The sequence below is a fragment of the Anas platyrhynchos genome, chromosome 33 (genome assembly GCF_047663525.1).
Source record: "Anas platyrhynchos isolate ZD024472 breed Pekin duck chromosome 33, IASCAAS_PekinDuck_T2T, whole genome shotgun sequence".
Classification (NCBI taxonomy): domain Eukaryota; kingdom Metazoa; phylum Chordata; class Aves; order Anseriformes; family Anatidae; genus Anas; species Anas platyrhynchos.
In genome coordinates this window covers 7709235-7720756 of record NC_092618.1, presented here as the reverse complement: position 1 = coordinate 7720756, position 11522 = coordinate 7709235, and the positions used below count along the sequence as shown (strand labels likewise).

The window sequence follows — 11522 nt, the reverse complement described above, 5'->3', positions numbered from 1 at the left end:
CCAGGCTGAACAGGCCCAGTGCCCTCAGCCGTTCCTCGTACGTCTTCCCCTCCAGGCCTTTCACCATCTTCGTAGCCCTCCTCTGGACACTCTCCAACAGTTTCATGTCCTTTTTATACTGTGGTGCCCAGAACTGCACACAGTACTCGAGGGGAGGCCGCACCAGCGCAGAGTAGAGCGGGACAATCACCTCCCTTGACCTACTAGCGATGCCGTGCTTGATGCACCCCAGGACACGGTTGGCCCTCCTGGCTGCCAGGGCACACTGCCGGCTCATATTCAACTTGTTGTCTACCACGACCCCCAGATCCCTCTCTTCTAGGCTGCTCTCCAGCGTCTCGTCGCCCAGTCTGTACGTGCAGCCAGGGTTTCCCCGTCCCAGGTGCAGGACCCGGCACTTGCTCTTATTGAACTTCATGCGGTTGGTGATCGCCCAGCTCTCCAACCTATCCAGATCCCTCTGCAAGGCCTTTCCACCCTCAACAGAGTCCACAACTCCTCCAAGTTTGGTGTCATCAGCAAACTTGCTCAAAATGCCTTCTATTCCTACATCCAGATCGTTTATAAAAATATTGAAAAGTACCGGCCCTAAAATGGAGCCTTGAGGGACCCCACTGGTGACCGCCCGCCAGCCTGACGCAGCGCCATTCACCATAACCCTTCGGGCCCTGCCCGTTAGCCAATTGCTCACCCATCGTATGATGTTTTTATTTAGCTGTATGGTGGACATTTTGTCCAGTAGGATCCTATGGGAAACTGTGTCAAAAGCCTTGCTGAAGTCCAAAAAAATCACATCAGCTGGTTTCCCTTGGTCCACCATACGGGTGATCTTATCATAAAAGGAAATCAGGTTAGTTAGGCAGGACCTACCCTTCACAAACCCATGCTGGCTGGGACCAATGACTGCATTGTCCCCCAGGTGCACCTCAATACGTTCGAGAACCATCTTCTCCATGATTTTACCAGGCACTGATGTGAGACTGACAGGCCTGTAATTGCTAGGGTCTTCTTTCTGACCCTTCTTGAAAATCGGCACAACATTTGCCAGCTTCCAGTCTACCGGGACCTCTCCAGACTCCCAGGATCGTTGAAAAATAATTGAGAGAGGTTCCGCGATGACGTCCGCCAGCTCCTTCAGCACCCGGGGATGAATCCCATCCGGACCCATGGACTTGTAGGGATCCAGGTGGAGTAGCAGATCCCGCACACGTTCAGGGTCGGTTGGGAGTTTGTCATCCCCACCGTCCCGGTCCTCCAGCTCGGGGCACCCTGGGTCCCGAAGCCCATCATCGGCATTGAAGACAGAGGCAAAGAAGGCGTTAAGCGTCTCTGCTTTGCCTATGTCATCGTCTGTGAGAAGACCTTCCCTATCAAGGAGCGGCCCTATGTATTCTTTAGTTCTCCTTTTTCCATTCACATATCTAAAAAAACCCTTTTTATTTTCTCTCACAGACACAGCCAGCTTCAACTCTAGGTGTGCTTTAGCCACACGAATTTTCTTCCTACAGACACGAACAGCATCCCTGTATTCTTTCCATGTCACCTGGCCCTCCTTCCAGTAGCGAAACACTCTCTGTTTCCGCCTAATCTCCATTAGAATGTTCCTGGTCAGCCACGACGGCCTCCTGCCCCGCCTGCCTGACTTGCGATATTTAGGAATTGCCTGATCTTGTGCTTCTAGGAGGCATCGCTTAAAGAGTGACCAGCACTGGTGGACATCAAGGCCTTCAAGAGCAGCTTCCCAGGGGACCTTGCTGACTAGTTCCCCGAGCAGCCTGAAGTCCGCCTTCCCCATATCTAGGGATGAGGTTTTGGTGGCACTTTTCCTTCTGTCACCGTAAATTTTGAACTCAACCACTTCATGGTCGCTATGACCGAGGCGGCCACCAATCACCACATCTCCCACCAGACCCTCTCTGTTTTCTAGCAACAGGTCTAGGAGGGCACCTTTCCTAGTTGGCTCCGTTAACACCTGCACCAAGAAGTGCAAGGAGCTATTAAAGGAGCTATTTCTTTAATAGCTCCAGGCCTGGGACTCCAGCAGTGCCCTGGGCAGCCGGTTCCACCCTTTGCATGAAGAAATTCTTCCTGACATCCCATCCTGTGAGTCCACCTGTGGTAGGTGCGCCCAGGTAGAAGAACTGCTCAGCCTCCTGGCAGAGCTTCGGGAGGACGTGGGCAGGCTGAGGAGCACCAGGGTGTCGGAGAAGGTTGAACTGTACTCTGCCAGCCCTGGGACAGATGCGTCAGGCAGACACAGCAGAGGAAATGGAGGATCCCCTACCCTCTGGCCATCAGGCAGAAGGAGTGCATCTCAGTGACGAAGGGATGGAAGTTTAGATCTGCTCGGGGCAGCAGGTGAACCCCTCCTTGCCTACCTCACCTTCCTTTCAGGTGCCCTGAAACAACAGACTCTGGAAGTAATGGACACACAAACGATGATGTGCATGAAGGTCCATCCAGGTTGGAGGGGTTTTCTAGGGCAAGTCAGCCTTCCCCAGTATCACGACCACCTCCATCAAGAAGAAGAGAAGGGTTACTGTCATACGTGACTCCCTTCTGAGCAGAACAGAGGGCCGCATATGCCGGCCTGACCCAACCCATGGAGAAGTCTGCTGCCTCCCAGGAGATCAGGGTAAAAGGTGTTTCTGGAAAGCTCACTTGCCCCGTAAGGCCCTCTGAGCATCATCCATTATTGTTCTGTCCTGACAGAATCTTCTAAGTGGCACACCAAAATGGGAGGGAGTGTGCGCTAGCGAGATCCTTCGGCCTGCTCCATGCCACGCTGGGTACACTGGAGCACATTTGGAATGTTTCTGCACCGATGCACCCAGCATGAGGGACAAGCAGGAGGAGCTGGAAGCTTCAGCTCCATCCCAGAACAAGCGAGACTTGGTGTGCTGTGATGGACGGGTATGGGCTCTTCAGGAAGGATAGGCAGGGCAGGCGAGGCAAGGGGCTGGCACAAGGACGTGGCCGAGAGCTTCTGGGTAAGGATTAAGGGAGAAAGCAATCACTTGGATGTTGCAGTGGGTGTTTGCGATACCAATGAATTATTCGCTAAGCAACTAAGAGAGACCTCTCTTAGCTCAACTGCCCTTGTCCTGATGGGGGACTTCAACTTGCCAGACGTTAACTGGGAAGACCACACAGCTGATACAAGCAGGTCCAGGAGATTCCTCACACACCTTGATGACAACTCCTTGGTACAGCTACTGAGGGAGACAACAAGGAAAGGTGCCATCCTAGACCTGTTGCTTGTGTTATAAATGGCTCAGTCTTCAAAATAGGATTATAATCAAAGTTTACAATTTATTAAAGGAATAGAGGTAAGCAAACAGCGCTGGGTGCGCCGGGAGTCTCTGCTCCACCAGGACGCACACCAGTTACATCAAGCAGCTGATTTTTATGCTCCTAGGCTGATACATATTCATTACTACTTCTAAAAAAAATGGGTTATTATAATTAGCTTCCGGGATCCAAACCCTCCTACTGGAGCATGCGCATCAGTCTCTGGTGGTCCCCCTGGGGGTCTCTGGGGGTCTTTCATGCTGAAGGCTCGTAGTCTTCCTCTCAGTTTTTTTTTCTTGTCCTTCCCCTTTGTACTCCTTGGCAGCATGTCAAAAGCTTACACAGCGTTCCCTGCAAGTTTTGTCTTCTAGCCATCCTTCAGCTTCTTTCTTCTCCTTAATCTCCTGGCCGCCTGGCCAGATATCAGGGGCTTGCATAGTGTCCCATTCAGAAGTCATAACAGTTACTAGTTGTTAGCAGTTGTTCTGAAACCCCCAGACATCAGAGACTTCAAAGAAAGAACATACAAACACAAATAGCTCTCTATTGACACTTCACATTTAAAAATCTTTGGCGATTGGAGGAAAACTGCCAGTACGCCTGCTTTTGGCAGGGGGGTTGGACCCGATGATCTCTTGAGGTCCCTTCCAACCCCTCCAATTCTGTGAACTTTGGACACGGGGAGGGCAGAGTTCAGGCTGCTCAGGGAACTAGTTCGGAAGATCCCCTGAGAAGCTGTTTTGGAAGGTATCGGGGTCCATCTTTTTAAGCACGACCTCCTAAGAGCACAGGAGCAGGCAATTCCAAAATGTTGGAAGTCAAGCAGGCGGGGCAGGAGGCCAGCTTGGCTGAGCAGGGATCTTCTTCTAGAGCTTAAGTGGGAAAAGAAAGCGTGTGGCCACTGGAAGCGAGGTCGTGTGACATGGCAGGGCTACAGAGGTGCTGTTTGCCTCTGTCAGGAGAAAATTGGTGCAGGCAAAGCTCAGGGGTGAAGCTGGCTAGTAGTGTGGGCGACAACGCAGATATATACATTAATATGTGTATTGAAGATGTGAACTGCTAAAGGAGGGCTAGAGGAAACATTGGTCCGTTACTTGCTGAGGATGGTCACCTCACAAACACAGACATAGGCGAAGCAGAGCCATTTAATGTCTCTTTTGCCTCTGTCTTCAAGAGCAATGATGGGCTCTGGGACCCAAGGGGCCCAGAGTTGGGGGGCCATGAGTGCGGTAACAAAAACCTCCTAGCCAAACCCACACTGGATGCATATGAGTCTACGGGGCCTGAGGGGATTCATTCCAGGGTTCTCAGAGGGCCGACTAATGTCCTTGTGAGACCTCTCTCAATTATTTTTCAATGGTCTTGGGAGCCCAGAGAGGTCCAAGTTGACTGTAGGCTGGCAATCATTGTGACAGGTTTCAAGAAGGGCAAGAAAGAAGAGCCCAATAATTACAGACCCGCCAGTCTCTCTTCAGAGCCTAGTAAAAATACGGAGAAACTCTTCTGGGCATTCCTGAAGAACACCGGAAAGACAACGCAGTCGTTGATCACAGCCCACCCAGGTTCATGAGGGGAAAGTCCTGTTTAACAAACTTAATTTCCTTTTATGACAACATCACCCGTCTAGTTGAGCAAGGGATGCCAGGTTTTGGATTTCCATCAAGTTTTCAGTACTGTTTCTCTCAGTATCCTTCTGGACAAAATGTCCATTGTACAGCTAGATAAATACATGCGGTTTAGGGTGAAAAGTTGGCTGATGGGTTGGGCTCAAGGGGTTACAGAAATGGGGTTGCATCAGGCTGTTGACCAGTCCCTAGTGGGGTTCCCCAGGGTTCCACTTAGGGCCAGCAGAAGAGGCTGGAGAGCAGCCTTGCAGAAAGGGATCTGGGGGTTTTGGTCGACAGCAAGTTGAATACGTGTCAGAAAAATAAAGTGTGTGGCCACTGGAAGCGAGGTCGTGTGACATGGCAGGGCTACAGAGGTGCTGTTTGCCTCTGTTGGGAGAAAATTCCACCATACACCAGCCACAGGACTCATCCCACCAGGTTTCACTTATGCCGATGATGTCGTAGCTGTGGGACAGGGCCAAGACTTCTAGCTCATCCATTTGATTCCTCATAGTGCCTGCGTTTGTGTAGAAGCACTTCAAATGCGCCTCCCTACACACTGCGCCTTGTGGAGCTGACCGCAGGACCTCACTAGCACACCGTCCCTCTGATTCTAGCGCACCATCCCTCAGCTTAGCAGCGGTGTGTCTGGTTTTATCCCCTTCCTCCTTCGACTCTAGTTTAAAGCCCTATCTATCAGCCCTGCCAAGTCCTGAGCAAAAATCCTTACCCCTCTCTGAGAGAGTGTGGTGGTTTTACTTGGGTGGGCAGCCGAGCTTCACCCCTCCTCAAAGAGGAACGGGGAGAAAATACGATGAAAAGGGCTCAAGGGTTGAGATAAGGACGAGGAGATGGCACAGTAATTATCGTGACGGACAAAACAGACTCAGCATAGGGAGATGGTAAGATTTATTGCTTATTACTAACAAGCTAGAGAAGTGAGAAACAAAGGAGAGAAGCCAAAAGCACCTTCTCCCCCGTCTACCCTCTTCCACCTCCTCCCCCCGAGCAGTGCAGGGGAACGAAGGAACGGGGGTTATGGTCAGTCTACAGCGCTTCTTCTCTGCCGCTCCTTCTCGGTCACTCTCGCCCCCTGTGCTGTGGGATCCCTCCCACGGGATGCAGTCCTTGATGAACTGATCCGGCGTGGGCTTCCCACAGGCAGCAGCTCTTCCAGAACTGCTCCAGATATGGGTCCGTAGCACGGGGTCCATCCCTCAGGAGCAGACTGCTCCAACCTGGGTCCCCCATGGGCAGCAGCTCCTGCCAGACCCCCTGCTCCTGCGTGGGCTCCTCTCCACAGGCTACAGGTCCGGCCCGGAATCTGCTCCGGCAGGGGTCTTCCACAGGCCGCAGCCTCCATCGGTGCAGGGCCACCTGCTCCACCGTGGTCTCCTCCACGCGCTGCAGCGTGGAACCCTGCTCCACCGTGGTACTCCATGAGGCTGCAGGGAGACAACCTGCTTCACCAGGGTCCTCACCACAGGCCGCAGGGGACTTCTGCTCCGGCGCCTGGAGCACCTCTCCCCCTCCTTCTTCACTGACCTTGGCGCCTGCAAGGCCGTTCCTCACTCCTCTCACTCTCCCAGCTGCTGTGTGGCGCAGCGTTTTTTTACTGGCTGGAGAACAAGAAACCCGAGCCTGCATGGAGTCTCCTGAATCACCCTTCTTGGTTCCCTCTAAACTCTTTTACATTCCTGATGGCCTCCTCGTTAAGAGTCTAATTTTATCTCAACCACAGGGCTTTCCAAGCCCCATGGCCACACTCCCAAATCTCCCCCTTCTTTATTAATATCAACCATTTTCTCCACACGAATTACCACTCCATATATCACAATCCCTCATTTTCTTTTGAATATCATTAATCCGTGTCTTGTTTTCAGATTTGGCCAAGGCCAACTGAACCACAAGAGAATGCTTTCACAATATTCCCTGCAAGATTTATAAACCAGTTTTTAACAATTGTTGGACTCCCATATCTAGAATTACGGGTCACAAAATAAGAGTTCTTGGTTCTTTACTTGCTTCTTATGTTCGAAATCTTGTTGGACTCTAGCACCGCTATCGGCAAGGGCCACTGTGTGGGGCGCCTCCCTTTGCCGGTCACAGATCCAAAGTCCAAGAAGATCACGTCGGGGTCACCAATTTGTTATAAATGAGGTCTCAACTCAATCTGAATTTTGTAATATTTATAAAACAAATATTTCTAAAAGGTAGAAAAGGCATAAAAGCTATAAAAGGTAGAAAAGGCAAGTAAACAGTGCTGGGTGTGTTCTCATCAACCACGGGGCTTGCCGACCCCCATGGCCACACTCCCACATCTCTCCCTTCTTTATTAATATCAACCAGCATCTCTCCACGAATTACCACTCCATATATAACGTAAGTACCTTAAAGAAGGTACCCCAGGATGCTGTTGGCCTTCTTGGCCCCAAGGGGATGGCTCGTGGTCCACCAGGACCCCCAGGTCCCTCTCCCCTTCCCTGCCCTCCGGCAGGCCAGCCCCCAACTTAAACTTTGGACTCCATGATCCTTATGGGTCCCTCCCAGCTGGGGATATTTTGTGATTCTAAGCGTGACGCCCAGCATTTGGCCTCGAATGCCACGCAGCTGGATGCGGCCCTCTGCACAGCCTTCCTGCCCTCATGCGGGGCCCACCCAGCCCAGGCGCGTGTCACAGTGGCACCCATTGTGACGTCACTTGGTGACACCCCAGGGCTCCGCTTTATAAGAGCGCAGCCGTGGCTCGGACCCTCAGTGTTGGTGCACGGCAGCGATGGATATGGAAGGAGCACAGGAGCCTCAAGGAGACCCTGAGCGCAGTCCAAGTCCCACAATGCCGCTGACACCCACGCGGAGGAGCCACCAGTTCCTCCTTACGAGCTCTCCCACTCCAGAGGAGGCTTCTGAATGGGATGAGGAGGGAGGCATGCCCCCCAGGCAGCCCAGGCTGGCCTGGCAGGAGACCTGGTCTTCTGAGGGCAGCAACCGGCCAGCAGAGGACAGCTTGCTGGAAGAAGGCTACATCGCAGATGAGGACAGCATCCTGTCTGAGGACAGCGAGGGGAGCCTGGACGACCTGCTGGATGTGGAACGCAGCCTGCCAGAGGACACGGCCCTGTCAGAGCCCACCAATACGGCCCAGTTGCTGGAGGATGCTGGTAAGTGAGGGTCCCTGTGAGACAAGGTGGGGGCCCAGTGTGGGAGAGAGCTGGGGGGCCCCATCCCATCCCATCCCATCCCATCCCATCCCATCCCATCCCATCCCATCCCATCCCATCCCATCCCATCCCATCCCATCCCATCCACCTGCGGTGGGGCCGGGCAGCGAGAGGCACCCATGGGGAGGCTGTGCCAGGGAGAAATCCCTGCCTGTCCGAAAGAAACCTGCCCTCTTTGAGGTTAAGGCCGTCACCCCTTGTCCTGTCGCTGCAGTCCATGATGAAGATCCCCCCCCAGCTTTCCTGGAGGCCCCTTTGGGCACGGGGAGGCCGCAGCGAGGTCCCCCCGCAGCCTTCTCCAGGCTCCACAAGCCCAGCTCCCTCAGCCTCTCTTCCCAGCGGAGCTGCTGCAGCCTCTGGGCATCCCCGCGGCCTCCCCACGGCCTTCTGGGGCTGGGGCCCTTCCTCTCCTCTCCCCTGCATTCAGCCCCTCTCTGCAGCACTCTTTGCTTTCCTCCTTTCCAGGTAAGGCATGGAAACTGTGCAAATACTCAGCCGTGGAATTCATCAGGGCGTATGTCAGAGGCACAGAAAAGGTAATGGCAGCCGCTTGCATCACAGCTGTGCTCCTGGCGCTGCCCTCCAGGGGTCCCACACAGCCCCAGACCCCTCAAGGCTTTGGTCCTGCTGGCCGTGGGTGTCCCCCTAATGCTCTGTTGGTGTCTTTGTGGCTGCCAGGACGACGAGGAGCAGAAGATGCTGTTCCTCAGCAAAATCTGCGATCTGTGCAGATGTGTCACCAAGAAGGGTGTGCCGCTGAACTTGCATGGCTTCTGCAGCAAACATAAGCTGGTGGAGAACATCATGGTGAGAGGATGCGCAGCGGGTTGGGGAAGGGGCAAGGCCCCCCGGCACCAGCCCCCTGGGAGGCGAGGGCTGGGGCAGCGCTGGCTCTGCTGCTGCTGGGTGCCGGCGGCTCCAAGGTCTCATCCTGCTTGTGCTCTGCAGGCGCTGCTGGAAAAGGAGCCCATGGACAGCTTGCGCACAGCATTCCGGCAGAAGGCCATGGAGACTGTCGCCCTCCTCAGGTGCGTGCCCAGCCCCTGGTGGCAATGTCCTGGTGGCCCTGAAGCTGGCAGGGAGGCTGCCCGTCCCTCCCAGGGATGCCTGGCCAAGGTCCGTGTCCTCCTTCATAAGCCTCGAGGCACTGCGTCCAACAGGCTCCTCTCTCTCTCTTCTTCAGCAAGACCGTGCCAACAGCACTGTGTGGCGAAAAGGAGAGACTCCTAAACATTTGCTTCAAGAGCATCTTCTTTCTACCTCCCAAGTCGGACATGCCAGAGACAGAAGGAGCGCTCTACACCAAGGTATGTGCTGGGTGAGGTACCGGCACCCCCAGTCCTGCTGAGCTGCTGCCTTGCTTCCCCGTGCTGACACAACCAGAGACCAGTGCAGGGCCGGGGCCCAGATTTGCTTTCCCAGCCTCGCCCCTTCCCCGACCTGATCTTGTGCTGCAGGAGGTCTGCAGGCAGCGGCTTTTTAGCCCCAAAGCCACCCCTGAACTCCCGAGGGGCTCAGAGCCAGCTCCTGGGGGTGAGGAGGGCCACAGAAATAATTCGATGCTCTTCTGTCCTCCCTGCAGACTATGAAAGCCATGGACACCATGCTGGTGGCCTTCGTACTCAACTGTCCAAAGACCAGTTTCAGCACAGAGTTGGAGAATATCTTGGAGGTTTGGCATTTGCAAAGAATTTCCAAAGAATCCTCTCAGGTCTCATTTGCAGACCACTGTCAACCCAGCAACTTCTCTCCTCGCAGGCGCTGCTGGACTTTGCCCTCTCCAAAAACCCAGCTGTGTGTGAGAGAGCTGTGAGGAGGATTGAGAGGCTGGGTGATTTCATCATCAGTTATTTTTTGAGCGAGGTAAGGCACAAGGAACCCTCCACCCTTTCCTGCATCCCAGAGCATCCTGCCACTCAGGGGTGCCTGTGAGGCAAGCCTCGATGCACGTGAGTGCCTCAGAACCGTGAATCGAGGGTCTTCGTCCCTTCTTCGCCCCTGCTCTTCCCTCCCCAGGCCCTGCTATCTCAGGGGCTGGCTCTGCCTCCACTAAGCCCTTTGTCTCTCGTCCCTTCCTCACCCAGAACTCAGATGACTATGAAAAATACAAGCACAGCTACAATGATTCCAGAGAGCTCTACATCCCCATCCTGGGACAGCTGCTGGGCCACCTCTTCATTTTCTTCAGTGGCGATATATCCATGAGACACGCAGCTTTGGATACACTTTATCGCTTCCTCACAATCTTAGAGGAAACAAGAGGTAAGAAGGTGTGGTGGGCAGCGTCTGTCCGCACACAGACATCTCCTGGTATGTCTGCTTGTTCTCCTGAGTATTGTGAAGGATTGCTTTTGTGCTTGGTGGAGGCTGCCCACGGAATTCTGCCAGGTTCCCTGGCCTCCTCTGCTCCTCACAGCAGCTTCCCGCAGCATTCTGGCTATCGTTTTCCGCAGGAGCTAGACGCTCACCTGCCGTCCAGGAGCAGTTCTCTGCTGCTGTCCTTCCCAACCCTCCCCAGATCACCTACCACGCTGTTTTGTGGTGTCCCCCAGTCTAAGCCATCGATCGATGAGCACTTCCCAAACGGCATCTTCCCCGAGGAGTGAACAGCAGAGCCAGCCGTGCATCACCAGGGATGGTGACGCCCTCCAGAATGCTCCCTGACTGTTTGCTCCCTGCCGTCTTAAAGGCAGGTGTCAGGGGGCTTCCTGCACATCCTGACCCCGAGCAGAAGGGGGTCTGTGACACGCTGCTACCCCCACGGCACCCAACGCCACTGCTTCTCCTCCTTCTGCATCATCCCTGAGGTCCCTCTTGCTCCCAGCACTCCTCACCTTGTGCTTTACATCCCTGCCCACCACTCTCCTCGCCGTGGGTCTGAGCCTCCCTCCTCAGCCATTCCTAGTGAAAGTGCTTTTCACCATTTGGCAAGCTTGTTGGCAAAGATGCGCTTCCCTACTGACTCTTTGGTGTTTCCCCCTGTTTAGAAAGCTCACAGACAAAGGACATGAAAAATTATGGGCTGCTCCGCATGATATCGAAGGATTCAAAACCTCCATTTTCTATACCATCAACTCCGTGTGAAATTGCCAAGGTAATGAGCTCTGGCCTTGCTGGGGATCTTGTCCGCAGCATCAGCAGGCATCTCGTGTGAGCAAAGGGGTCCAGAACCGGTGGGGCTGGCACGGCCTCACTCGCCCTGCTGAGAGGGTTCCTCTTGTCCCCAGGCTGGGGCTATGCGAAGGCTGCTCCCCTGTGTCCCGGCAGCAGCTCCACCCTCCTGGCCACCAGCAAGCCCTGGTTACCTGCAGGGCCAGCACTCTGGCCCCATATGCCCCATCCTCACCCCTTCCCCCGAGGGCCCTCTCTCCGGAGCTGCCCTTGCTGCTCAGCTAAGCAGCAC

The 11522-nt window shown here is 54.3% G+C and overlaps 1 protein-coding gene across 1 annotated transcript; it reads left to right on the top strand.

Moving 5' to 3' along the window:
* The first annotated feature begins 5584 nt into the window (after positions 1 to 5584).
* Positions 5585 to 11203, top strand: LOC140000201 (uncharacterized). Its single transcript, XM_072029998.1, has 6 exons — positions 5585 to 8059; positions 8585 to 8655; positions 8798 to 8926; positions 9280 to 9426; positions 10308 to 10381; positions 11107 to 11203. Exons 1-6 carry the CDS (start codon positions 7675 to 7677, stop codon positions 11201 to 11203), a joined length of 903 nt encoding a protein of 300 aa, XP_071886099.1. The 5' UTR covers positions 5585 to 7674.
* Positions 11204 to 11522: the final 319 nt, after the last annotated feature.